Consider the following 27,566-nt stretch of genomic DNA (forward strand, 5'->3'; position numbering starts at 1 on the left):
ATAATTGTCTTTCATATGTTGGTCAATGGAATCTATTGATTCGAAAATATTAATCAATAACAATAACAATTAAGATGACCTATATAATTGCACAATTAAAATATGCAATTTAACTGACAATTGAGTATAGACTACTATATTCTCTTCATATCGAGAATCCACTTTCCAGTACTTGAACAATTTGATCATACATATTTACGCAATATTTATTCTTTGGCAAATGATTGAAGGTGGTAACCAAAACCAAACCTCAATTGCAGTCAATCCACTTAATGAAAATCAAATTTAATAAATTCCATTTATGCGTAAAAAAAAAAAACGAATAAAAATTGGTAGAAATAAAAACATGGAAAAATGTGAAACAAAAGGAAAAATGTGCATGCAAGTTTAATATGGGAAAATATGACAAGTTCTCGGGTTGTTTAACCCAATTGCTTCCCTAATTGGCTCGTGTGCATTGCCAACGTATTAATTATAAACTTAAAAAACTTTACTTGTTTTTTGCAATCTGCATATATTGTTTTTTAATGAGCCGCAAGTCAATCGCAAGCACAACTAATTGGCCATGGCCAACAACTTTTTCCAGGGATTCGCCTTTCTCTGGATGGACTGGCATAATTATAATGATGATGAGTGAGTGAGAGGGAGGGTCGATGCGGGCAGTCAGCAGATAGGATAGAGGCGGATATAAAGGTTGTCATATAAAGCCAGTCAACTGACTGAAAGTAAGGGCTGACAGTAGAGGGAGTGGCTTAAATGCAATCAGCCATTATGGGCATAATTTACAGTGCGTTTGTTATTTTATGACACGCAACTGCAGCATGTGCCCTTAATGGTATATCACCTCTTATAATTCTAGAGATGACAGTGTGAGTAATAAAGAAAAAAACAGAAAAAAAAAAAACTATCTAAACAAATTACATTTTTCTAAAAGGTAAAGTTAATTAGATATATGTACATATGTAGGTATTTTAAAGTGTGACTATAGATTCCAAAGATCAACTGAATGTCATTTAAACATTTTCTTGTATTCGTAATATTAATAATTGCTCATCCGCCTAGTTGGTTTTCATGAGTATTTTGAATTCAGTGATCATATATGATCAGAATTAAATGAATTTTATTTAGTTTAAAAGAAAATTAAATAATTAAGACATTTTACATTTAATTTTATAAAAATTATCACAGGTTCAAAAACTAAACACTATTGTAATTGTTAAAAAAAGCTTAAAAATTGCAATTAACTCTGAAGTAAAATTTTACTGAATTTTCCTAAAAAACAAAAGCAATACCTTTGCCCTACTTAAGAGTTGATCAACAAATATTAAGGTCTAAATAATATATGAAATAGATTTAAGTTAATGGTGAAAAATTTCTAAATAAACGAACATTTTGTATCAATTATAAGTAAAGAGAAAAATATAAGCGATATTTTTAATTTTTTATATAATTTGTTTTCTATTTTGCGTTTTGTTTATTTATGCCCATCTCTAGAATCATATTCACACACACATATTTCGAACGGGAACTCATTCCGTATATACTCACCTCCACATTGAGACCACTTGACATGGCAAACACTTTCATAGCTGGATTCTCTTTGGGCGTATAACGATAAAACTCACGCTTGCCTTTATACCATTTCACCGAATATAGCGTATCATTTTCCATATCGTAATTACAGGTGAACAGGGCATTGCTGCCACGTTTCACTGCCTGTGGTATCATTACAGAAACATCCTTGAGCGCCACAATAAAATCTGCAAAAAGAGACAAAAAACAACAACAAAAGCAAAACGCATAAGTATACCAAGAAATGAGCAGAGTTTTGGAGCAAAAATACTTTTATATGAAATGAAATTAAGCAAATTGGTGGGTGTGAGGCAAACTGACACACACACACCCACACGCACATTTGGTAACAATTGTGTATACGAATTATTTTGGCTGGAGGGGCAGTGCTTCATATGAGCATACATATGTAGGTATGCTTGCTCGAGGGAGCGTTAAGTAGTTTGTTCTAAGACCAGTTACTTGCCTTAACTTTGGCACTTTTTATCTAATTGATTTACTATTAAATGCCTTCTTACAGTTTGCTTACTAGATGAGTAATTCTGTAGCCACCCTCGGCTTTTGTATTCTAGGGAAATTCAATAAGTTAGTTATTTTCCTGTTTCACCAAATTAAAGCCCTAAATTGTTGATTTTCAATCATGTATATTTTTTTTTATTTTGTTTTCTTCATGAAACTTTGTACATTTCAATTAGTCCTCTCAACCAATTCGAAAGCCTAGACAATAACAACTTTGACCTTACAACAAAAATACAATGAAGACCAAAACCCAAAACAAAAAAACAAGTAAAAAATTGGAAAAATGAAAACACGAAACAAAATTTTCCAATGTACATGCAGAGAGTTGAAAATTGAACTCTACACCCAGAACCCTTAAACCTCAAAAAAAAAAAAAATGCTGAAAACCAATCTGATGGTAACTACTGGTCATTGGAGAACTGGTCTTCTTTCCTTTTGATAAGCGACAAGAGAAGCAGAGATAGAATAGAGATATCAGTGAGAGTGAGACAGAGTGAGAGAGAGTTAGAGGAGGAAGTATGAGAAGGAAGAGAAGGAAGCCTCTGACCTGACCAACGTTGGCTTCTGTTTTCCTGTTGGCCGCTTCAAATGACAACAAATGTTTCACCAAAGCACAGCTTGTTTCTACTCCCCTTTTTCTTTTTTTTTTTGTCGTTGTTTTTTATGTTTTTAGCTTCCCTGTACGCTTACAAAAAGGAATACTAGAACTTTAGGAACTGAAATTACTTATAACTAATAATGAAGATACATACACAGATCTTAAATAACTATTATTTATTATTAATTTGTAGGTACCGTTCCTATAAAAGGAATATTTTGTAATTCTCAGAAATTTTGTACTTTCCAGCATAAAATATATGGTTTAGTAATTTCGTAGTCTTAGAAAAGACTTTTGACGATAGAACCAAATATAGATACTAAGTATATGATAATACTGACAAAAGGTTAGTTGGTATAAAACTTTGTAAATTTATTTTGGGATACATCAAATTATTTTCCACTTATCTTGTTAGATAAACATAAACATAAACAAAACATTAAAAATTCCCAAAAAAGGTATATCAAATGTTTCCATTTCAAAATCTTTCCAACTTTGTTCTCTAAACAAACTGTACTGTATAGAAATAATACAATATTACTGATTAGTCGGTGAGAACAATAATTCGTTCCGCTTTGCGGAATATGAAAATAAAAAATAAACTTTGAAGATGTAAGCTATGCTTGATGATTATTGCAGTTACAATTCCCAACTGGTTTTAGTCTGGAAGATGTGTTATGGCCTTGCAGATCTAGAGTGGTTAGTAAAGTCTGTTGATGATCTGAGTTCTTGAGTTCTTCTCATTCGAAAGATAGTTAAATTTGTCTTTTTTATTATTTCTTAATTGATATTTCAAAAATCCTAAAGGTCACTCAGTAGTCGATGCACTATAGAAAGTTCTAAGCATTTTTTAGCATGAACATAGTTGCTTTTCTCTACCTTTTCACATTGCTTTTGTTTTAGCCATATTGACCCATATTACAAGCATTCATTTCGTTTGTTCGTTTTGTGTGTTTTACTTGTTTCGAATGTTGCTGCATTTATCGTAGAAGAACTAACTCTCATTGCCCCCACCTCCACATGCATATGTATATATATTTATATGTATATAGTAGTTATCGGACTATGGCTAGAGCTTGTAGAGTAAAAATTTTCTCTTCGACTGCACATTGTTGTTAACCCTGCCCCTCCCTCCCACTCATTGCCTTCCCAATCTCATCGCTTCGACGAACTTTCCATAGCATTTTATTTTGTTATAAAAAAAACTTTTACAATCTACGTTTGTTAAGTATTTTAACGGCTTTGTCTAGGTAAGTGTATTGCTGGGGACAGATAGATGCATACATACATATAGAAACCAATGAAAATTGCAAGGCCAACTCTACGCTATCATTCGTAGCCCCCTTTGTTCTCACACCCGCAAATGATGGCCCTTACCTCTGGGGTTTTCCTTCCACTCTTTGTTGTGGCAGGTAAAGTTCTTCGGGGTGTTTATCTGTCAGTTTATGTTTACAAATGTCCAGTTTTAATGGTTCACCATTTAGCCAAGGGAATGGCAACTCCAAAAGATGCAATAGGAGGCAGCTTTATCATATACACTCCCATTCTCCCATTCTTTTTCTCTATCACTCACTATTCTGACTCACTCTTTCTCACTCTTTTTCTCTATTGTTTTTTTGTTGTTGTACAGTCTGTCTGTTTGGTTTTGGTTTTGTAATGCTGTTCGCATCGTTGTTGCACTTTTCATTTTTATTTCAGCAAAAAGAGCAATGAAAGGCAAAAAAAAAAGGAAGAGGTTACCCTGACTTTGATATGCCATTTATAATGTTTTCCAGAGTTGGGGGAGAATAGGAAGGGGTGCCATAAAAGAAATGGCTGAGAAATTGATGTAGAGAAAACGCTAAAAGTTTAGCCATTACATGGAAACTTCGTTCTAACCAAGGAAAATTGAACAAGAACGTCATAAAATACTCTTACGTTTATCTAAAGCTTTTGGGGTAGGCCTCAATTCGTTATTAGTTCAAAACATGTATGATCAAACAATTGATGAAAAGAACTTGATTCATTTCTGACAAGAAAGAAAGACTCTCTTTGTCTCTTAATACAGTGAAAAATTAATTGTGAAAATCCCTAGATTATTTACCATAAAATCTGTCTATCTTTGAGAAAGTAAGTATGTGATTTAAAGGTCCTTATGACAGTTTCGCTTATCCAGACTTTAGCCTAATTGGGTTTCAATAAAATGGATTCGATACCAGGAATTTGATTCTCGATCCTTTTTTATGTTTTGATATCAGTGGCGGAAACTTTTCTGGTAGATCAGCAGATGTTTTCTCGTTAACACCATTAATAAGGTTTACCTCAAAGTATTCGTTAACTTAAGCCTGGCCAAATAACCAGAACCAATACGCTTCTCATTTCCATTTCCATTTCATTCCATCTCAACGCATCCATTCACGCATTAAACATTTTTGCGCCTTTACACTTTTAATTTATGTATTTACTTTTTGGTTTATTTGCTTTTCCTTCCATCTGCCTTCTCCATCAGCCATACTCCACTGGCTTTTGTATGCCTACCACCTGCGGCATTTTCGCTCACTGGTCGGAGTGAGTGAGTCGGTCCTTATTGAAATTCCAAAGTTGAAATGACTGCAAGCACATAGAAGCAGCAGAAGTAGCAGAAGGAAGGTTTTCTGCCCTGCCTGCCCTGTGTCCTGGTCCCAGTGTTGACAGCCATCAGTTTGGTGTTTTTTTTTTTTTTGTTTTTTTCGGTGTTTACTGGTCGAGTTCTGTGGTCGCGTCTTTGGTTGGTAGTCTGGAGTCTAAAGTCTGGAGACTGTTGTCTGGATATTGCTCTGCTGTGTCAGTTTTGTTTCTGTTTTGGATAATTCAAAAACCCACTTACAAAACGGCCCTTTTTATGGTCTGAGTTTTGTCTGCTTATAACACTTTGAGGTGTCTGTCTTACTTTGCCTGCTTAACTTTTGATCAGCTTTTAATGTGATGAACATTAAATGCATTGCAAAGTCTGCCAAGTTTTGAGGTCAATGAAATCAAGTAGAAACAAACAAGAAAACAGTAAAACAAAATCAATAAGAAAATAAATCTTGAAAACTAAGTTAAATCACAGACAACAATATATATTACCATGAAATCTATTCGTCCAGCCAAAGAAAGAAAAGAATAAGGGGCATGGGAAAAAAACGTTGAAACAATAAAAACACTTACAGAGTTCAGCCAGGTTTAATAAAAACCATAAAGAATATTTAGTTTTCATTGAGAATATTCCATCAGCTGTAGTTCTTATGACAAGTAAATAAAAAACAAGAATTCCTATAAGCCGCTTTTCATTTTCGTATAGGATAAAGAAGAGGAAAGAAAGTCTGATCTGATGATGTTGTTGATTGCAATTATTCAATTAGATTATTAGATTATTCAATTGTTTTGTTGTTATTCTATGACTTGGAAGAAAAACTTTAGTATATTTGGACTAAAATCATATAACAAATGACAGATGGATAATTAAAAAGGATCACCTAACTTGGCTCTTTTAAAACGATAATTTGCCATAAACGTTTTTATGTTCTTCATATTCTACTCGACGTATTGAGTTATTTTCTGAGTCTCAAAGATTTATTATTGTTTTGATGCCATTGGAAATGCTTCTTTTCAAGTTCCATTAAATTTTAATCTTCATATATATCATGTGCTCTGTGCCCTGGCAAACATACATAGGTACATAAATACCAATATTTTCTCGTTCTTGTTCTCTTTTTCTCGGCTTTCTTTCTGCCATACAATTTTGGTTTATTTTTCAAACAATTTTTTATCATCAACTGTCAATAGTTCCAGGCAGCTGTCCTACCAACAAAATAAAAAGAAAGAAACAAAAACTGGTGAAAAACGGAGAGGAATAAAGAGAGAAAAGGAGGAAAAATCATTACATAAAAAATGTTTTATGTTTTGCTATTGCAACTTTGACCAGGAACGGCGTATGGGCAATGCAATAAGGCAAACCCAGCAACAACATCATTTGGAAGTAGTCCAAAACTATTTTTTTTTGTTCACGTATAAATACATTTTCATGCTGGATCGCCAAATAGAAATAAACGCATTTTTATACCGTTTTATATGGGTGTATGTGTGTGTGTGTGTGTATCTGTATTTATGAACCCCATAAATATGTCAAATAAATTACAAAACAGTCAAAATATTGTGCTCTCTATGTGTAGTTTGCTCCTGTGTATGTGTGTGTGTGTGTGTGTGGGTATGAATGTATGAGTGTGTGAAGTTGTATATGACGATAAGGCAATATTCGACGCTATATGTTTGTATATATGAATATATTTTGATACTCAGCGTCTCGTTGATGTCTGCGCTTGAAGTTCATTTCCAATTTGTCGAACAATTTTTGTTTGCATTTATTATTAGATTTGAATTCTTCCATTTAAGAGTGTATTAAACAAAAACAAATATAGTTAAATATTCTTTGATCAAGCAACAACAAATAAGACAAATAAACATTTTGTTTTTGTCATACTTCAGAAAATTTTTATAAAAAAAAGGCGAAGAGGTCTTGAACCATTTTGATACCTTCGCCTAAAGGATAAACCAACAATTTTTGGACTTGATGACAACTTTTCAGTGTTGAGATAATTAAATATGTAAGACTTCTGCATCAATGCACAAAATACACATCTACAAATACATACATATTTCCCTCATTTGATGCACGCTCATAAGTAGGCAACACTTTTTGTGTGAAAATTTAACCATCAAACGCAACCCCAAAAATTTGACCCATACTTAAACGAGCCGTTGATAATATGATGATAGTCTAATTTAGCAAACAAAAACTGAACAGAGGGTAAAAATAAAACAAAAAAAACCAAAAGAAAAACAAATTGAAAACTGCCCGCTAAAATTTTGCTGGTTTTTTTGCGGAGAGTGTCATAAAATTTTGCGGCAAACTTTTCATTTGCCGCAATGGCAAACACAAAATACACAGAAAAACAGAAAACCAAAACAAAAAGCCCTGCCCGCAGACAATTTCATTAGAGCATGCCATAATAAGAGCAAGGCGTGCCACAGAGAGAGAGAGAGAGAGAGAGAGAGAGAGAGCGATAGTGAGAAAGAGACAAAGAGTGAAATTGTCCAAATGAGGGTTACCAACAAAACAAAAGCAAAGGAATATATTTAAAAAAAAATAAGTTTAAAAAAATACACACAAAGATTTGGAAAACTAATTTCAACACATCAAAGTTATGATGCTCTTTTTGTTTTTGTTTGTGTGTATTAAAAACTTGTATCCTTTTCTTCTACTCTTTTTTTTCTGCTATAGATTTAAATTTAGCTTTTATTTTATTTCTTGATGTACTTGTTACTCTTATCAGTTTGTTAAGTCTAAAGAAAGGATAATAAAAAAGGACTCTGTCTCTTTTTGTTTCAGAAATTATCACCTGGACTTAAAGACTTAAAAACAAAATACACTTTATGTTTTTATAGTATATAATAGACTAGAATTGTTTGTGTGTTGTCTGTTTGCCTTCGCACTAAAATACTTTTTTATTAGCAATGGCTTTAAAGGATTTTTCTATTATTCTATCAATTCACTGAATAATGTGTTAAGTGCAATAGATTGCTGTATTAACAGAGGAAATAAAATGTGATTTGAAGTTTGTTTTTCTATAGAATTTGGGCAGAAGAAACGTTATCAAGGAGTAAGAGTATTCAGGTATAATATAATGCAATGTTTACGTTAAAGTTTAATCAGAAGTTACAAAAACAAGTTGTGTTGGAACACACAATAAGTATTTTACTCAATCTTAATGATATGATATACCTTTGGTGTCAAAAGGGTATCAAATGCCGGGTAAAAATAGTTTTTTGTGAGTTTGCTGCATATGCCAAAATTGTTTGTCACTGCAATGAAAGCTTACACACACACACTTACACTGCCAAATAAATGGTACTTTGTGGCATGGCAAAGAGAAAGTGTGTGAGTGGGTGAATGTGGGTGGCCAAATATCAGACTACACTCTGCGCTGGGGCCCCATTAAATAAACATGCAAATTATTGCGCAATTTTTGATTACGATTTTTCAACAGGAACGCGAGGCGATTTTATTCTGTCCTGTTCTTGCATATTTGTATATGTAAATTAAGTGCTGCCGCCTCTAACCCCTCAACACCCCCTTCATAGCTATCTCTTCCAGTTTTGCCCTCTCGATTCTAGCCCTATTTGTGGCCCCGCCTCTGCAATGCTTTTGCATGCATTTAACACTCAACGCCTATTTTGCATACAAATTTTATTATTATTGTATTGAATCAGCGAGTGTCGGACCCCGAAAGCCCCCCTCTCCCACTCCTTAGCACCCTTTATTGGCCAGTACTTTTGTTTGGTTTTTGTTATTCATTTTTCTCTTGTTTTGGGGGTTTTTGTTGTGTATGCAAAATGAAAATCTGTGCAATTTTTTCCATGACATTTGTTGGTTGTCATGTTCTTTTTTTCATGTATGTATTGTGGCCCATTATGTCAGAGGGTGAACAAAAATTCTTGTTATTATTTGGAAATTGAAATTATTATTGATTGATTTATAAATTGTTTGTGAAATTCTAAACTAAAGATTAACAATAAATATTGAATGGGATTTAGTAATCACTTTTTAAGTCCTTAGAGCAAATTGTCTAATTCAGCATAGATACGAGAATAAAAATTGTAGTTTATTGTCTACACAAAAGTAGATGAATTGGAAGAAAATCATATCAATGCATATATGTGGCAACAAATTACTGCTCTACAAGGACATTCTGAAGTCTGTATGGGCTTATGGCATTCAACTCTGCCGCACACCGTCTAACTTAAATATTTAAATTCTGCATCGATTCGACAACAAGCTTCTACGCAGAATTATTGAAGAGCCTTCTTCGCACGTAACTCAATCATCCACAGAGACCTTAACATTCCGTCAGTTAAGTGTGAGATCCAGAGGTATGGCATTCTGTACCTATCCAGGCTAGAAGCCCAGCACTTAAACTGCTGGACAGATTAGACGTCTGAAAATAAGTCACCCACTTGACCTGCCATTTAGAAATCGAACTGGTGATTTCATCCACATATTATGATTACCTTAGATAATATTTGCTTATTGAACTTTTAGGATAAATTTAAAATAAACATAAATATTAAGTGAATTAGGCAACGTTTAAAATTAAAATTTTTTATTTTTATTTTCAAAATGTAGATCACTGGAACTATTTCAGATTAGTTCAAAAATTAGGATGAGATTTTAATTATGAAACTTACCCAATTTACTATCTTTTGGCATTTAACTTAGACCATTTTCGAAAATGGTATACCACATAACTTATTTGCTAAACTTACATATATAATTTAATTCATATAAATATAAAGTAGTCGAAATTTAAAATCGATTTCTAATTTCAAAGGTTATGTTAATTCAGTTATTTACTTAATTAAGTACTTCAATAATTGCCTTATACATATATGTTTGGCTTACAGAAAACAGCTGCCGGTTAATTAAAACCATTCGTCTTCATAGAACTTTATTCTTCACTCTGGATTACATTGAAGAGCTAAATTTATTTAGACAAAATTAATAGGGCAAATGGCTAATCGTAACATTTAATTAACGAAAATAAATAAAGTATGGCGTCAAAAATCACCTTCAATTGAAATCTTTTGTATAACATCTAATACTATTCCAGATTTTTTTCCCAATCATTTCGAGTCGTTGACCTACTTATGTATTTGTATTATTTATCAATGACCAAATTATAATTCCTTTCGAAGACAAATCAACAAACAAGTAATCTTTCTATTGATGAAAGTAGAACAAAAATCAACATATTATACATATATTAAAACCTATTTATATACATACATTCATCTAGATATTTGTTGTATTTTTTATTCCAAATTTATACGAAAAACCCATTGAAAATCTATCAAACAAAATGTATAAGAAGTAAGCCAAAGACTGTTCGGTCATGCATTTGACATGTCATTCAGCAAGCAACCATATTGGTGAGACCCTAACAAAAGCTAACAAAAGCAGGCTAGGTCCACAGGGCTTAAAGGGGAGGGAGAGGGCGTGGTGCAGAAATGAGACTCTGTGCATGGCATTCATTTGGTTTTTTTAGGCGGCCGCCAAAGCGTCGCCAAAAGCATCATCGCACATGGACAACATGGACGAAAAAGAAGAAAAACCTTTGCTAAGAGAGGGAGATTTTTTTTTTAGGGTAGAATCTTATTTTCATTCATATGCAATGAGTCTAGCAGGAGGCGGAAGAATGCAAAAACGCGATGGAGGTATAAAAGTGTTGGATTTTCTTTTTATACTAATGGATTTTTGGCAGAATGGGGTGAATTTGAGGGTGAGTCCGTGACATCTTTCAGCTTTTTTATAAAGAAATCGGTACTTCACATCACAAGACCGATTTGATTTCTTTAACCAATTTATTCGGATAGTTTAACAAAATTTACAAAAAATCATCTACTGAAAATAACACTTTAACTTGGTTTAAATATTTGGAATTAAGTGAATGCAGATGTTAATTAAATGAAGTCGAACGTGCCATTTAAAACATAAAACTTTTATCTTAACTTTCATTGCAAAGTTTCATTATTTTCATAGTGTAGAGCATCTTAGGTTTTGTTTAATGTTCACATCCTTCCACATTTTTTTACATTTTTATTGTGTTTAATTTCTCTCTTCTTTGCGGTCGTCATGATGTACATTTTCTTTATGGCTTGACAGTTTTTTTTTTGTCCTTTTTCAACGCTCTTGTGGTGGAACTTATCCTCGTTTACATCGTCGTAACCCGACACAATTGGTTTTCAGTTAAAAATGGCTTTGTTTATTCTTATTGTCCTGTCTGCGAGTTTCTCTCATTGCTTCTCTCTCTACTCTCTCTCTCTCTTTCTGTCCTTTGGCACTTCCTGTCTGAAGTTTGCAGTTGCATTGAATATATAAACATAAATGCTTTTCCATATGGATGTGTCCTGCGTGCCCAACGTTGAGTGTGTGTCTATGTGTGTGGGAGTGTGTATGTGGGTGTGTGTTTGAGTTGCACCTGACTGACATCAGTTGCTGAAAACCCGCATGCAAAATGCATAGATACAAAAATTCTTTTATTATTTGCATTTTTTTTTTTATTATCCTTCCCTTCTTTCCCTTGATGGATCGATTTGTTTGACCCGTTGTCGATTGTTGCCAAATGGTCTGTTGCATAAATTAAAAAGAACAAAAATGTTATATTTTTTCTATTTTTCTTGTAAATATTGCAGTGGCCAAAAAAAAAACTGGCCATATATGTGCATTTAGAATTTGTATTCGCCTCAAATACTCATAACAGGTTTTGGGATTTTAATTTTCAGCTGTTGCACACATTGGCATAAGTAATTTAGAAGATTTTAACTTGATATCGGTAGTTAGTTGGGCGGAAGAAATGAAATTGTTTTTTTTTTTTTGTCTCGTATAAATTATCAAAAATGCAATTTAAATAAATGGAATGCAATAGCCATAAACAATATTGTATGATACATTTGAGCTTACTTTCTTCTTAAGTGCCCTCTACCTCTTTATTTGCTTCTATTTAAGTTATTCTCTCCCATTCGGTTCACATTTCTATTTTGTGCTTAAAATGGCTTAAAGTTTTGGGCTGCCATAGAAGTTGAAAAAATTTGAAAGACTTTCTTGGGTACACTTTTCAAATAGATAAGAATATAAATTCATAAAATGGAAAACAAATTTTACTCAAATTTCTATAGAATTTTACCTTTTACTACTTTTAACTTTACAGTTTAAAGTAAAGTAGAATAAATTGATTTCTTTACATAACTTTAACTGGGTCAAACTATTAGAATATTAACAAATATTTTCTTTTCTTTATTGTTTTTCCATTAATTTACGCACAAAAGTTATTAACAAACGGACACAATGATTGACCGTCTGTGTAATGTCTTTTTGCCCACACAATGCATTTCTTTTGTCATTTCAGTGACTATACATATGTACATATAGTCAGTATATACATATATATGAGTATACAGATATAGTTGTATATATGTAATGTTATTTTGGCCAGACATTGTGCCGTCAAACAAACCAATTTTCGGTATTTTTTCTTCACTACTGTCGGGCGTTTCATTTTGGTCCATGTTAAATGTAAACTGCAAATTGTTGGCTAGCATTTTTTACCCTTGCATAAAAAGTATATCCATTAAGGAGCTCTACTGCCACAATGAAAAGTCCTCTGTTAACGGCAACACAAATGACACGAGAATTGAACCCAAATGCGATGGCCTGAGAGGGTATAAAAACTTCTGTGTGGCCAAAAAATAAATCAGTAGATACGATGTGTTGTTTGGTGGGTGGCAACATCTGTGACCAAATGTGAAGCCGGGATCGTTACGTTCTTAATTAAGGCATTCTGATAGAGAGTAACTTCAATGTATGTATATGGTAACCGGCACTCGTTAACGGACACCCCGATACCACCTCAAAAAAGAGGGGAACGAAAAAAGAAAGTAAGAAAAGAGGTTTGGCAAGTTTCGTTTTCCCTGTGTCCTGCCAATAAACTTTTTAAATGTCAATGGACAATTTTACAATTTTGGGCAAATATCAGTCCCAAAATATCAATTTATCTTTTTGCACTTCCCTAAACCCCACAAGAGTTTAGAGACTGATGGAGCTCTGAGCACAGGAGAGTTTTTTGTCTTGCTGCATGCTTTGCATGCAAATATTGTTAGTTCTCCTCACTCTGGGTTATTCTTTTCCTTTATTTTTTTCGGTACACACGTAATGTTGCAATTTTTCAAAGCTTCACATCTCCTGTTCTCGTTTCTTCGTGTTTATGCAATGACGACGCATAAGTAGCAAGTTGATTTCTGTGGGGGCAACAAAAAAACCCAAAAAAAAACCCAAGCGAACTGTCTAAAATAAAATAAATTACAAAACAATGTTGGTCGAGGTTGGGTTGGGTATGAGAGACTTTGAGGCTTGAAGACGCTACCCTCTCTAAATGTTCAGTTTGGTGTGCAATTTGAGATGCTGTCTGCCACTTTATAGCACCTATCCCAGGAATGTTTTTTTTTTTCGTTGGTCCACCTCATATCCTGCTTCTAGTTCTACTCCTCATCACCTTGACGTGCTGGCATTTTTGGTTCGAAGCACTTTAATCGAAATGTTTGTTTGTTTCTCGGGGTAGTATCCGAAGGTACTTGGCTTTTTAACATTTTATATTTTGTTTATGGCTCACAAATGTATCTTCAAATGGATGTTTCCTTCCAGAACTATTGATTGGTTGGGTGTGCTTCGAATGTTGGAATGATTGTCTGACATTTACATGGAATACTTTGTAGGGTGTAAAATGCTTGAGAAGTCAAATGTTATTTTTTGAATTGAATTCGAGTTGCAAGATTGTTGCATTATCTGTTGTTCCTATTGGTTTTGGTTAGCTGCATGTAAACCATGTGGATCTATTGTTTAAAATCAACTGAAATCTTTGGAAGTGAAGCTTAAATTTCAATGAAATGTTTTAAAAAACTGTATTTAATAAATTTGTTTTGCTTGTGGCATAAAATAAATTAATCAAATTTGCTTTGTCTGATTGTGAGTACAAATAAACTGTGTGACATGAATAAGTTTCAGTGACTCCTTATCTAATCTCTTCTCAATACCAACTATGCCCCACTATGATTTATTATGTTATGAGATACCTATTTGAATTATTTTGCCTTCCCTGACCACATGAAATTTCAATTTTCAAGCAATTCACATTTAATTTAGATAGTTTAACCACACAATGTACGTAAGTATGTCACTTGCATATCCAATAATGCGTTTAGTTAACCTGGTCCTGTCGGCATTCAAATTGATTGTCCAGGGCTAGATGATTTATATTACATTTTCTTTGTATTGTAAATACAAATACACATAAATATATATATACATATAGTTAGTTGATTTATTGGTTAACCCAAGAAAATTTTCTAATTGTGTAAATGTTTTGGTTTCACTGTTAAACTTTGACATAGATCATCGATTGGCCATATATCATATTCAAATGTCATATATTACGGGGCAAGTGGGGTAAAGTGAAGTGTTGGCGGGATGGAACTCTTTGAGGCTATAAATGAGCTGTCAACTGCAAAAATTTACCTTCTCCGGATTGGTCATGTATTGTATAAATGTCTTATGTTCCAAGAATTCTCTTTCATTTCGAAAATGAACCTTTTGGTCACACAATTTCCCTTTGCTGTTGCATGTTGTTAGGATTGTGGATTTGTGGGCAGCTCCTACGGCCATTACTCCTCCTCCTCCTCCTGCTTCTACTTTCTATTAATTGCTGTGACATATTTAAGTTGAGATTTTATTGTTCCCTGTCCAAGAGATGAAGATTTCTTTTCTTTGTTTTGTGATGCTGCCTTGGTAAATTGATTGAATTTACTACTTAAGGCCAGAGAGGCAACAAGACCCAAAGACTAGAGCCTGGCAAAGACAGTTCTGGTCATAAAGACAGCAAAACCAGAGCTCAGTCATGGCTACAGGGGGTGCACAGTGGCACGACATAAGCAATAAATTGATGTAACACTGAGATATGCTTTATTTTATAGAAAGAATCAAACGAAAAGTATTTGAAAGTAAGTGGTTTGTATATTTTCTGATTGTATTTTGTAATTATTAATATTATGAACCACTGTGCAGCGCTTGGGTTTAGCTTTGTTAGATTCTGGCAGCACATTTCATTTGAAATCCACAAGGCAAAAGCCAGCTAGGATTTGTAATGAAGATATACAAACACGCACAGGGACACAACACACACTCACACCCAGTCAGACACTCACACACACGCATGCCTGACTCAAATCACTTAGTTTCACATTACAAAGCTAAACTGACGAAGGAGAAGCAACTCCTTTTCTGCTACTGTGATTCTACGCTTGATACTCGTCGAACATATAAATTAATGAATTCGATGCTTATCAATACCAACAAAATACACACACACATAGATACATACATATGTACATACATACATGTATGTACATATGTCTATCTGGCTATACATATGTTTCCACTTCCCCTTCTCCACATTGTTTTCATCTATTAGTTTTGTTAGCAATTTTTCTTTATGTTTGTTTGTCCTGTGATTATACTCAAGTGACTGAGATTTGGTCTCTTTCTGTGTGTATTTGTGTGTGTGTTTGTGTCTATCTTAAAGTCATCGAGACTTTAGCGATTCCTTGTTCTTTTACTTACTCGATTCATTCATTTGATAAAAGATTTGGCCCTTCAATCATGCTTTTGTTGCTTATCCCTTGCGATGGCTGTCTAATGTTTGTTTTATTCCCCTCCATCTATTCGGTTTCGTTTTTGTTTTCAAGGGATTTGTAATTCGTATTTGATAAGAGTGTGTAACGGTTTCCCAAAACCAAAAAAAAAAACTAGTCAGAGTCTTTATTTTCGCATTAAACATATGTATTTCTGTGCAAATCTGATTAGCTATATTAAGTATAAATGATAGAAAACCATTTAAAGTAGTAAGAGCATTTTCAATTAAACTTGGATTACTGCGAAGCTGCGTGCTAATTATGAATAACTCTAAATATATTTAATATAAACCAGATAAGTATAAAGGAAAGTATTGACCTAATGGTAAACTAACAATAGTATTTTGTTTGATTCGCAGGATCCGAAACAATAGAAATTGGTAATTCTTTCGCTTTTTTGTTTGGAAAACGTGAATCACATTGTAATTGGTTTTGTTTTTACTTTGGCCCATACAAAAGCATTAAATGCCTATTAAATATAAATGCAATGCTAGCTATTAAACAGTTCCCAGACAAACAGTTTATTGAACAATATTTGTATGCCCAATCAACAGAATTAGGTATAAATGAAATGAAATCGAAAGCAAATAGAATCCTTATTCTAGATACTTCTTGAGGCTGTCAGTCTCAATGAAATTGTGGCTCTTTTAAGCCTCACTCAATGTGCTTTCAACGACCAACAATTTGGCTTTGCAATTTTTGCCCAACTTGACTTCGATTTCAGTTTGTCCCAGATTGCTATCAAAAGGATACTTAGCGTGGCTGCTTTGGAATACCTTGAACAGCAACTGGCAATGGAAAATGAAGCAAACTTATAGGCCACTTATTGCACAATGTTTCGTATTTGAATTTGATTTCGTTCGATCTGACAGTCTGATTGCCTATTAGGGTTCACAGTTTTGGTATGGCTTATTGGCAAAAGGATTGATGGCTTTTGCATGCAGTTGCATCAAATTTAGGCCTTTAGATTGTTCGAAATGTTTATTAACTCGTATTCTGAGTGAGAATTGTAAGGAATCTGACTTATTCGTTTGTCTTCTGCTGTCGTATCCAAAGTGTTTATCCTTCGGGCAGACATTCATTAGCAATGTCTGTGGAAGTCAATTTTCCACAAAACTCTTGCAGAGAACTTGCCACTGATTGATTTTTTTCAGATTTCATCCTGCGATAACATTTCAGTTGTCAACCACGAAAAGTTTTTTCTGTTTATGTTTTTTTGTTCTTCTGTGTGGCTAAACAACCATAATTTCTTAATCTACATCAAATGTTGACAGTTTTATTAAAAAAATTTTCACATCTGACATGCCAAATGTGAACAAATGAACAGGAAACGGAAGTTGTGTACGGACACAAAGCACCAAAATGAGCAAAAAGAAAAAAAATATCACGAAAATATTGAACACAAGAAGAAGTTGAAGGAAAAAATACTGCTCCAAGAAGATGTGTAAATTTGTCGAGGCCAGGGACTAGCTTGGGACTAGGGCAAGTGCCAAATGTCACTTGGGTTTGTGGCCATGGCAGAAGAACCAAAAATCCATGGAATATGGTTCAAGTTAAGTTTCCCAAACCAACCACTCCCTCCCCCACCCGAGAACACAGCCACCCGCATCGGCCCTCTCAGACTTATGTATTGATGTTTGTTGAAGTAGAAATGAGAAAAGTTTTAGCAATGCGTCGATTTCTGGATCGGCAGAGGGTGAGATTCAGGACCATGGCATTTATTTTTTATTTGTAGCAGCTTTACTTTGTTTGCTGGTGAGGGGGGCAGGAATGAGCATGAGCTCAGAGGGGTGTTGGGTGGAAATTTAGTTAGAATGTTGGTAATCAAACAGACGTGGGTGGTGGCGGCGAGGCAAATCGCCAAATTTGTTTGTTTTTCGTGCAAAGGCATAAAGAACAACAACACAAACAACAGCCAAATAAGGGCAACAGCAACAGCAAAAAAAAAAAAAAACCCAAAACTAATGTAATGGAAATTTGAAATTATTGAAAATAAATGAAAACAAATAAATATTGTGTGAGGTTTTCTTATTTTTTTTTTTTTGCTCTCTCTTATTTGGAGGAGGTGCTGAAGTAAGGCTTAGGAATTTTTCCTTTGAAATTTTCAATTTTATATTTATCATTATTCAGACGCTTTAAATGTATATTAGGCACTATGAAATCTATGTATACTATAGTGAGAAATTGGGTTTTCAGATCCAGTAAATTTGGGTCTCTTCTAAGCTATACCATTTCATTAGCATTAAATATCTGCAATGTCTTTATTTTTTAGAGGTTTTATTTGAATATTTTGAATATTTTACCCACCTGGCTATAGTTTTGAGTTCAGATTGAGCAATTATGGAAGGTAAATAGAGTTGTGCAAATTTTAGAGAAATTTTCAATTTTGATATAATTTTTCAATGTGTTAAGTAAATTTTTTTAAACTTTTTGTGGACAAAAAGGCGTTGTCCAATACAATATGTTACTTTTAAAGGGTATATCAAACTTGTGAATAAAACCTCAGTTTGCCATATTTCAATATATATAAATGATATTGAAAGTATCTGAATGTCTCTTTCATCTTGTCTTTTTGAAATATATTTATAAGACATGAATAACACTAAAGTAAGAGATCAATTTCCTATCAAATAATACAAATATAAAATATATAAAATTGACATTTCACCTATGAAGGTATGTGTATGGATTTTTGTAGAATATGTCTATATAAAATATAAACTAAATTTTGTGAATAAATATATTTAAGATATTAAATGGCTGGTTGCAACAGTCCTAAAACTGCAACTGCAACGATAACTTAAAAAAGAAACAATTTAAAAGGATTTTTTAAATACCAGTAAGAATTTTTGGTGATGAGCACATATGTTCTGTACAGTAGGACTTGGTTAATACATCTCTTTAGTAAGCATATTAAATATTCGTTGTCGACAAAAATCGTTGGCTCTTGGTTCGCATTTAGGCAACACTTGTCGCTTAATGGTGTGTAAGTGTACAAATTGCCTAGATTAGTGCCTAAATTAAAAGTGAAATTGAAATAAATTAAATATTTGCCTACATTGGCCTTCTCCCCCCTCTTCTTACGCTCTACATTACTTTTCATCCTCCCTCTCGCTCTCTCTCTCGTTTGCTTTCGGCTGAGAAAGCTCTCAGTGAGCCACTTAGAAACTTGGGCCGAAGGATTTTTGTAGGCGTCTGTTGGAATTTATGAACATTTGTATTGTATCCTCCACTTGTTTACTCTAGCCCATAGAAAATGGGTGGGAAAACATGGAGAAGTGTTTATTATTTGTTAGGAAAATCAATTAGCGCACATTTTTAAGAGAGATTTCTTTTCTATGGCTATTACAATGCGGGGAGGTAAGGAAAGACGAAAGTAAATTCTTGAATATAAAAATAAATGCATAAATTGAGAGATGAGCCCAGTCACGGAATTGTGGGCGATACAAAAACAAAAACAAGCGTAATAATAATAATGGAGGATAAAAATATTTCTGTTGCGTGTTTCTCACGCTTTAATCTGTGTAAGTAAATTGTATGACTAATTGATTTTTTTCATATTATGCATTAAATAAAGCTTTAAAGATTTGTTTTTTTCGAGCTAATTATAATTGGATCCAATTAAAATTCAAACTGTTTTATCCATTCCCGATTCCTTTTCGGGATCTTGATTGTACAAATAGGATGAAACTTAGTTGATTGCAATTGAATTGGTTCCAGAAATAAAATGTATAATCAAGCCATTTACTAAATAAAGTTAGTAGTTATAATCAATAAGTCACTTGAAATCGTGTCCAAATAATATAAGGTTAAATTAACAATTCAAAATGCATACATTTTTATTGACTAATTTTCTTTAATTTATTTAGAACTCTAGGAAGTTTAACCCAATAAATTATCCATATATGTAGGTATCAATGTGTTAGCAGCTGTGGACAAGGACCACACGAAAAATCTCAAATTGTCTGATGCACATTTTAGAAATATGAAACTTTCAATTCTAAATACATTTTCATTCTCCTCGTGCTCTGGCGTTGGGATAAATGTTTGTGTTATGACATGTTTAAAATTTTAAGGTGCATTAGTGTAAAGTGCTTTCGTTTCAATGTACAAAAAAAAAAAAAAAATAAATGGAAAACAAGGTAAAAGAGTAAAGATGGAAGAATAGTGGTGAAAAATTGTGCACGCGAATCGCTGTTGCCGTTAGAGAGCAAGTAAGTAGAAGAAGTGGAAGTAAAAGCAGAAGATGAAGTAAAAATGCTCTTAACACTTTCATTTTTGGCTGGCTTTGCGGTAGTGGGTGAAATTTTTTGGATTAACACCCGACAAAACCAATGAATGCTTTGAATTTACAAAAATGTAATACGAAGTTAGAAAAAGGACATTAAATTGTAACGATTAGAGCTCTTTGAACTATCTTTAGTTACTTCTATAGTTTAACTTTAGTTACTCTTATTATATGATTTTTCTTTTAAAAAGAATTACCTAATCAAAATTTCATCATATATTTATCTAACTAGAATGATTTGTTTCTTTTAAAAACATAAAAATTGAAAGAAAGAAAAACGCTTTTTACCCAAAACACTTTAAACATTTTTGACTGAACTTTTGGTTGATGATAAACCATTTTGTCTGACAGCTCGAAAAACTTTGTGCTTTCCGTACATTGAACCTCAAGTCGCCAATCACAAATTATAAGTCAGGATTATGTAGTAAATACAAAAATTTACAAGGTGAATTAAATATATCCTACATACCTTTTAGGTAGAGACCAATTTTCAGGCTAAGGAAAAGTAATAAAAATATTTAAATTTTTAATATATATTTGCGGATATATTTCATATTATTCCTTTGACTTTCTTACTTCTTTATGGCACAGTATTAAGTATACGTATTTATGAAAAATAGACAAGATGTATTTCGTAAAAATTTATATTTTATGTTGTGAAATCAATTATTATAAAGTATAATCATTAAAATCTGACTTTAAGTTCTTGGGCACATACTTTATTTTTTTCACTTTTTTATTTTGTTTTTTAAATGGCACAGTGTTAAGTGTTAATCAGAAATAGTTCTATGAATGCCAGACGTGGCATTAAAAATAAATTTTGTTTTTCTTTAATTTACTGTTTTAAATTATTGCAATCTACTTTCATTGTGTAAGCGACTTTTTTGTCGCCTTTACCTGTTTTTATATCCTGCAGGTGTAAGTCTATAGACATAGATATAGTATATACATACGTGTGTGTGTGGGTGTGTTTTTAAAATTTAGCACAACATTCTGCAAGTCTGCAGCTGCTATAGTTTCAGCTACTCTGATCCATGCATCGCCCTCCTTTGGCCTCGCCATAGACCCAGCCATTTTGCCACCTTCCATTAAGCTCTTACTTGGCGCAAAATGCAATTTATACATTTCCGTTAAGCGAGGAGAAATAATTTTTTCTTTTTTTATTCGTTAAATTCAAACTATCTCGACATGTTTTTGCTTTTAGCGTATAACGTTTAATATGGCAAACGATAACAATGTGTCGACATAAAATTTTGAAACCAAAACACGAAACTGCTAAAAATGCGAAGTAATTAGAATGTGCAAAGAATATGCCGGAAATTTCTGAACAATCGAAACGAATGTTAATTTATTTGACTTTTAGAGACATATATATTTAATTTTCCAACTCAATAAACAAGCTGATTGCCATTCGCAATTGACAATTGTAGGCAATAAATCCCTGGTGCGGGGAATTTCTAGTTATTGGTGGTCAAATAACATCAACAACAAGAAGGCCTCCCATCCCCCAGGCAACCCCATTCAGCCACGCCCCAAAAAGAAATAATTGAATTCCCCAAACGCCAAAGTGGAATTTTAATTTGCACTTGACACCCAAAAAAAAAAAAAAAAAAAAAAACATGAGAAATTTTACTAAAGGGAACACGAAGAAACTTCCCTTTTGATTGCTGATCAGTATGCAAAATGTGTGCGTTTCAGAAATCAGCGCAAAAAGAGCACAAAAAAGTCTGGTCTAAGGGTAGAAAGTTTTGGCGACATTGTCACACGTACACGACTTTCCTTGCCTCAACCCCAAATACCCCCAACCCCCTAGTCAGCCAAAGAATTGTAGCATCTATGTACCCCGAATTGATGTCTTAGAAAATTAGCTAACGCCGTTTTCTTTCTTCCTTTTTACTTGTGTGTGTTTGTGTTTGTGTGTATGTGTGCTTTTTTTATCTATCATTCTTTCATTTCTGGTGACTTGGCATTTCAAAAAACACCTTTTTCAATTTCCTTTTTGCCTCTTAGGTTGTATGTGTTTGTGCTCGCGCCTGAAAGTATGCCATGCAATTTTTATTGCAATCTTTCAATTGATATATTATTGATTTGAAAAAAATGTTAAATTAATTTGATTTTGGCAAGAATAAAATAAAAAGCACAATACAAAAAGCAATTTGACAAATGCCTGCAGGCTATGTTATTTGAAAATCAATTGGAAACTGCATTCAAAAAATAGAAAGATAAAACATTTTCAATAACCCAATGTGGTAGAATTTAAATAAAAACAATTACAACATTTTACAAAATAACGTCCTAAAATAAAAGAAAAGTGTTGGTGTTTATATATAAATATATAATAATGGACTTGAATGTTTAATGCTAATCAGCTGTTTGAGAAGTTGCGATCTCAGCAAGAGTTATTGAGCACGATCTCAGTGAAATCTGTTCCCAAAAGTATGCAAATATATTTATTTGTTCTTTTACTATTGTGTACAAGCAATGTTTGCTTTGAATATTTTTTCACCCTCAGAATATTCCAAAACTTCTATACAGGTTTCTAAAAAGCAAATTCTTGGTCTGCTTGTTGTATACTTTTGGGTACACCCTTTGCAATCCTAATATAGCTCTCCGAATGTGAAATTAATGTGAATGTTTACTTATTAAATAAAGAAATATGCAGAAAATGTTGGTCAATGTTTTAGAGTGAATAATTTTGTCACATTGATGTTGGATTCTTGTGGGGTTTTGATGGTTGACGACTAACTTTTTACCAAATATAACCTCTGTCAACTGTGTGATTTACTCATGCTCAGACAGACTTTTGGTTGCTGTTGTTGTTGTACATGTGGTCCATACACAGGAACGACCATCATTTTGGGTAAAAAAGTAATGCTTTCTGTGTCTCACTTTCAGTCATTCTCTTCCTGTGTCGCTCTCTCACTCACTCACTCACTGATTGTAGTGGCTTTTATAAACGCATACATATGCATGAGATCATAAAGACTATGTTTGTGTGTGTGCGTATGTATATGTATATGTACATATATGCGTGGGATGGTGAGTACAAGTTTGCGGGTGAGTGTGACTGTGAGTGTATGTGTGGGTAATGCATTTGTCATAAATGTGAGAGAGCCAAACAAAAAAAAAAATGTAAAGGAAAACTGCATAATAGCAAACATGTGTATGTATGAGTGAAGTGTCTCTCTCCTCCTCTCTCTCTCTAACTCTTCGTATCTCCTATTATTGTCTCTTTCTCCTTCTCACCGAGTCTCGTCAACGTTATAATGAATGCATCCGGCATGCATTGAAAACTTGACTCATATTTCATAGCCAAACAAAAAAAAAAAAAAATGGCTGAAAGAAAGCACAAAAAAAAAGGGAATTTCAAAAAACCAACAACAACTGCGGGTACATTGACCATCTTGTTGCTGTTTCGTATTTTATGTTGTTTTTACTGCCAGAGATATGTTCCTTTTTGTTTCTTCTGTTTTTTGGTTTTGGCCATTTCATTATATTTTATAAGCTCCCAGCAAGCTACTATATATACAGACAAACCTCATGCGTACACATAAAATGCACGAGGGTTAACTCAAAGGTTGTGATCTTAAACGGAGGAATGATTAAGCTGACTAAGTTTCAAAAGGCTTCAAGGATGTTAAGTTAGCTTTTTTTATATCTTATATTGCTCATTTAATAGTTTTCCTTAGATAGCTAACTAGCTATAACTTTTCCAGCCACCCTCGTCATTTAAGGTAACCAATTTGCTTTTGGAATACATATATATTTTTTTAATATTTTATTTTGCAGTTTTATTTGTTTGACAGTTGTGCAAATTAAATGCAAATTTTTCACCATTTTTCAACAATTTTATGTTGCTGCTGATAAAATACTTTTAAGTGCAGCTCAGCAAGGAATGACGAACGTAGGCCTCTTAAAATTGATACATATTATGGGATTAAGGCCAATATTAATTGTCGGAAAAAAGTCTATTGAAATGGCAAAAAAAATTATATATATTCTATACTGATATGAAACAATGCGAGTGTGACAAAATTTGGAAAATTTTCAAGGCTTGAGAACTTTGTCCTTTAAAAAATGTTCATTCATTACCCAATAAATTTAATGTCATTAGTCCCGTGAAAGTTGATATAAGAAAACGGCAGATAGTATTATTCGAATTTCTACCTGCAAAACTTGACTGACATCAACCGCACACTTCACACAATTGTTAGTGAGTTAAGAAGGAGAATGCTGACAAAAGGCATGTCAGTCGGTTGCCAGTCTAACTTGGCTGCCCGCATGACTCAAACCAAGAGTTGGAATGTCAAAACAGTAAACGGTAAATGTCTGCCAGACAAAGAGTCTTCAGCTAACCTCACCCACCTCTTTTCAACCCACATCCTTTTGGGTAAAGCACCCCAGCACCATCCTGCATATCTTTCGCCCACCTGTCCTCAAAAAAAAAGAAAACACGAAAAAATGGTAAACTGCAAAGTGCAAGTTCATGTGATATGCAAAGTGAAGTGTGCGTGAGACGATGATGAAGAGGTGCAGCCGTGGTAACAGAAGGGCCACAAGACAAGAGAATGTTAAACAGAAGCTAGAGGCTTGGCATAAAAGCTCTGAAACAACAACTGCAATGCGTATATGGAATTTACTAGAGAACTTCTATGCAGAGATGCAAGTGGTAACCCCCCCATCAAAAGTCTTGCCCAAAAAAAAAAAAAAAAACTAAAACAGTTCCAATTGGTCTCCGCAATTTTTAACATTCAACCGCACCTGCTCTACTACCTTTTGCAGTAATTTTACAACAATCAATTTGAAAAATGCGATATGACCTTTTCCAAAATAAAAATGACTTCCTACTTCCTACATAAATCAATTGGAATATTATTCTCAACAACAAAGGTTGAAAAGTTAAGGATTGGAAACAACAGAGGTATAGCTACGGGAAATCAAATTTTTTAATTTAGAAATCTATTACATTACCTTACATTTTGAATACTCAACAAAATATTAACACTCTAAATAAAGAAATAGTTTTGAACTAATTTTTTTTTACATTTTCAACATTGTGTTCGAAATAGAGCTACTTTAACGCTTTCTTCTGACTAAACTAACTCATTATTCTAGTAATATTAGAATATTATGAAATATGTTTTTGGATTCATAATTAAATGAAATTTTCAATAAATTTCATTATTCACTACTTTAAGAAAAGATAATTTTCCTTAATAACATTTAAATATGTGACATACAAACTTATGACTTAACTGGCAGATATTACAAAATTCTTAGTATTTCTGTTTGTCTGCACTGAGGGGATATTTTATAAAACTTGTTACCATTTATTTGGGGGATCCCTGTTAAACTAACTAACCAACTCATTTCGATGTATGTAGTTATTTGTTTATAAAAAAAACTTCTTACATATTAAGAATTTTGTATATTTTCAGTACTCGCTCCTCTCACTCTTGCCAATGTTCAATTAGCGAAAATTGAAAAGCGTACCCTGATACTTCATATAGCCTGGTGAAATTCCAAAACAACAAAAGAAGGCTGAACTTTTCTCCACAAAGGATGAAGCCAATATTCGAGAGTGATGATGAGGATTGGGCTGATATGCCTGTCGGTGGGTTGGGGTGGTTGAGTGGATCTCATGCACAACATGTTGCATTGCATGTTTAGGCCAGAAAAAGTTTCAAGCAAAACCCTTTTCAATGAAGTTGGCTTTTGTGTTGTGAACCGCATACATACACACATACATATGTATGTACATACTCGTAGACAATGCATTTGCTCTCTGCATTGTTTGTGCTTAGCATAAATTAGAAAACTATCGATCACAAAAATGTTTGTGGTAAAATTGAACAAAAAAACCTCCAAAAAAGGAAAATAAACAAAAAATGGCAAAGAAAATTAAAGGAAGGCAATATGAACACGAAAACTTTTGTTCAATTCAAACGAAATGAAATCGTTGCAAATCAATATCAACCGAAAGTTTCATACATTGAGTACTTAGGGATAAATAAAAAAACAAACTAAACTTTTATCCTGAAACCGCATACCTCCCTGCCTTTATACACGTATGTATGTATGTATGTGTGAATGCTTCTCTATACATATATATATCGAATACACTTTTTTATATTTCGGGGTAATTGCAAGAAAATCTCATTTAATCCCACCAAATGCGACTTTATCACGCAAAAAATTATGAAATATTCTCTAGGCAGCAATTGCTATCATTTTGTTGTAGTTGCGCTTTCCCCTGGTTTCCTCCCCATCCTTTGGGCCCTTTGCCATTTCGCTTTGCTTGTTTACACTTTATCCCGCTCGCGCCTTTTGGCATTTTCCTTAGCGAAAAACAAAAAAGCGAAAACGCGCGGCAGCCAACAAAAATACTTGAAGGCAGGCAAAATGGCAGTCAGTAGATGCCTTGGATGGGATATTTAGTATCGTAGTTTCTTTTGCAACATCATCATTTTGGGGGCTTTTTTGTCGATGGGTTTTTGTGGTGGTTTGGGCCATTCGAGTGGCATAAGCAAAGCAATGAGCTTCATCTGTTTTGGCTAGTGCTTATATCCGAGGGTTGCTTGCTGAGTTCAAGTGGAATTCGATGGTAATTCAATCATAAGCATCAAAACTTATCGGATTTTTATCGGAGGGATCTAAACTATTGATAGATTTGAGGCAAGGATTTGGGCAACAAGCTGAGGGTTTGTGTTGTTGGCATCCCTTGGACTGTTGTTGGACTGGTTTTTTCCCTTTTTTATGTAGATACTCAAAGGGTTTGAAAAAGTTTGTTATAAGCAGAGAACCTTTTTATTTGTTAATACTTCAATTATAAACCTCAACCAAAAAATCTAGCTATTTTAAAGTCATTTACTTGGTCTATATTTAGTATTTTGAAAAAAAAAAGCAATAAGAAACCACTTTAGATATGATATTTCATAAAGTAGTCTAAATATGTCAAATCGCAGCAAAACATAAGCTTTCTATTGTGCCTTTTAGTTCAGATCTCTTTCAATTATTAACACTCAGTAGTTAACAAAATATATCACTTCGAAAAATAATTAATGATTCATAATTACTAAGTTAATTCCATTTCAAATCGTTTTAAAACTTCATTTCAATACCAACTATTGATTACTTGTATATTTGGTTGATGAAACTGTTTTAACTTCTAATTCGACCCTCGCCTTAGTTATGTGTTTTCTCTTTACCCTCGGGACACACAATACTCCGTTACCCTTCTGGCCATCGTTTTATGCAGATGAATGCGCGCATTTATGAAAAATGTTGTTGTCA

General features: G+C 33.4%; 1 protein-coding gene across 1 annotated transcript in view; it reads right to left on the bottom strand.

Annotated features, from left to right (window-relative positions):
• beat-Ic (beaten path Ic) overlaps positions 1–27,566 on the bottom strand; it is a 58,325-nt gene that overhangs the window by 9,637 nt on the left and 21,122 nt on the right. The window contains exon 4 of the mRNA XM_068283933.1: positions 1,549–1,760. Coding sequence (XP_068140034.1) covers positions 1,549–1,760 — 212 coding nt within the window. The remainder of the gene's footprint in view (positions 1–1,548; positions 1,761–27,566) is intronic.

The sequence above is a fragment of the Drosophila tropicalis genome, unplaced genomic scaffold, assembly GCF_018151085.1.
Source record: "Drosophila tropicalis isolate 14030-0801.00 unplaced genomic scaffold, ASM1815108v1 contig_237, whole genome shotgun sequence".
Taxonomy (NCBI): domain Eukaryota; kingdom Metazoa; phylum Arthropoda; class Insecta; order Diptera; family Drosophilidae; genus Drosophila; species Drosophila tropicalis.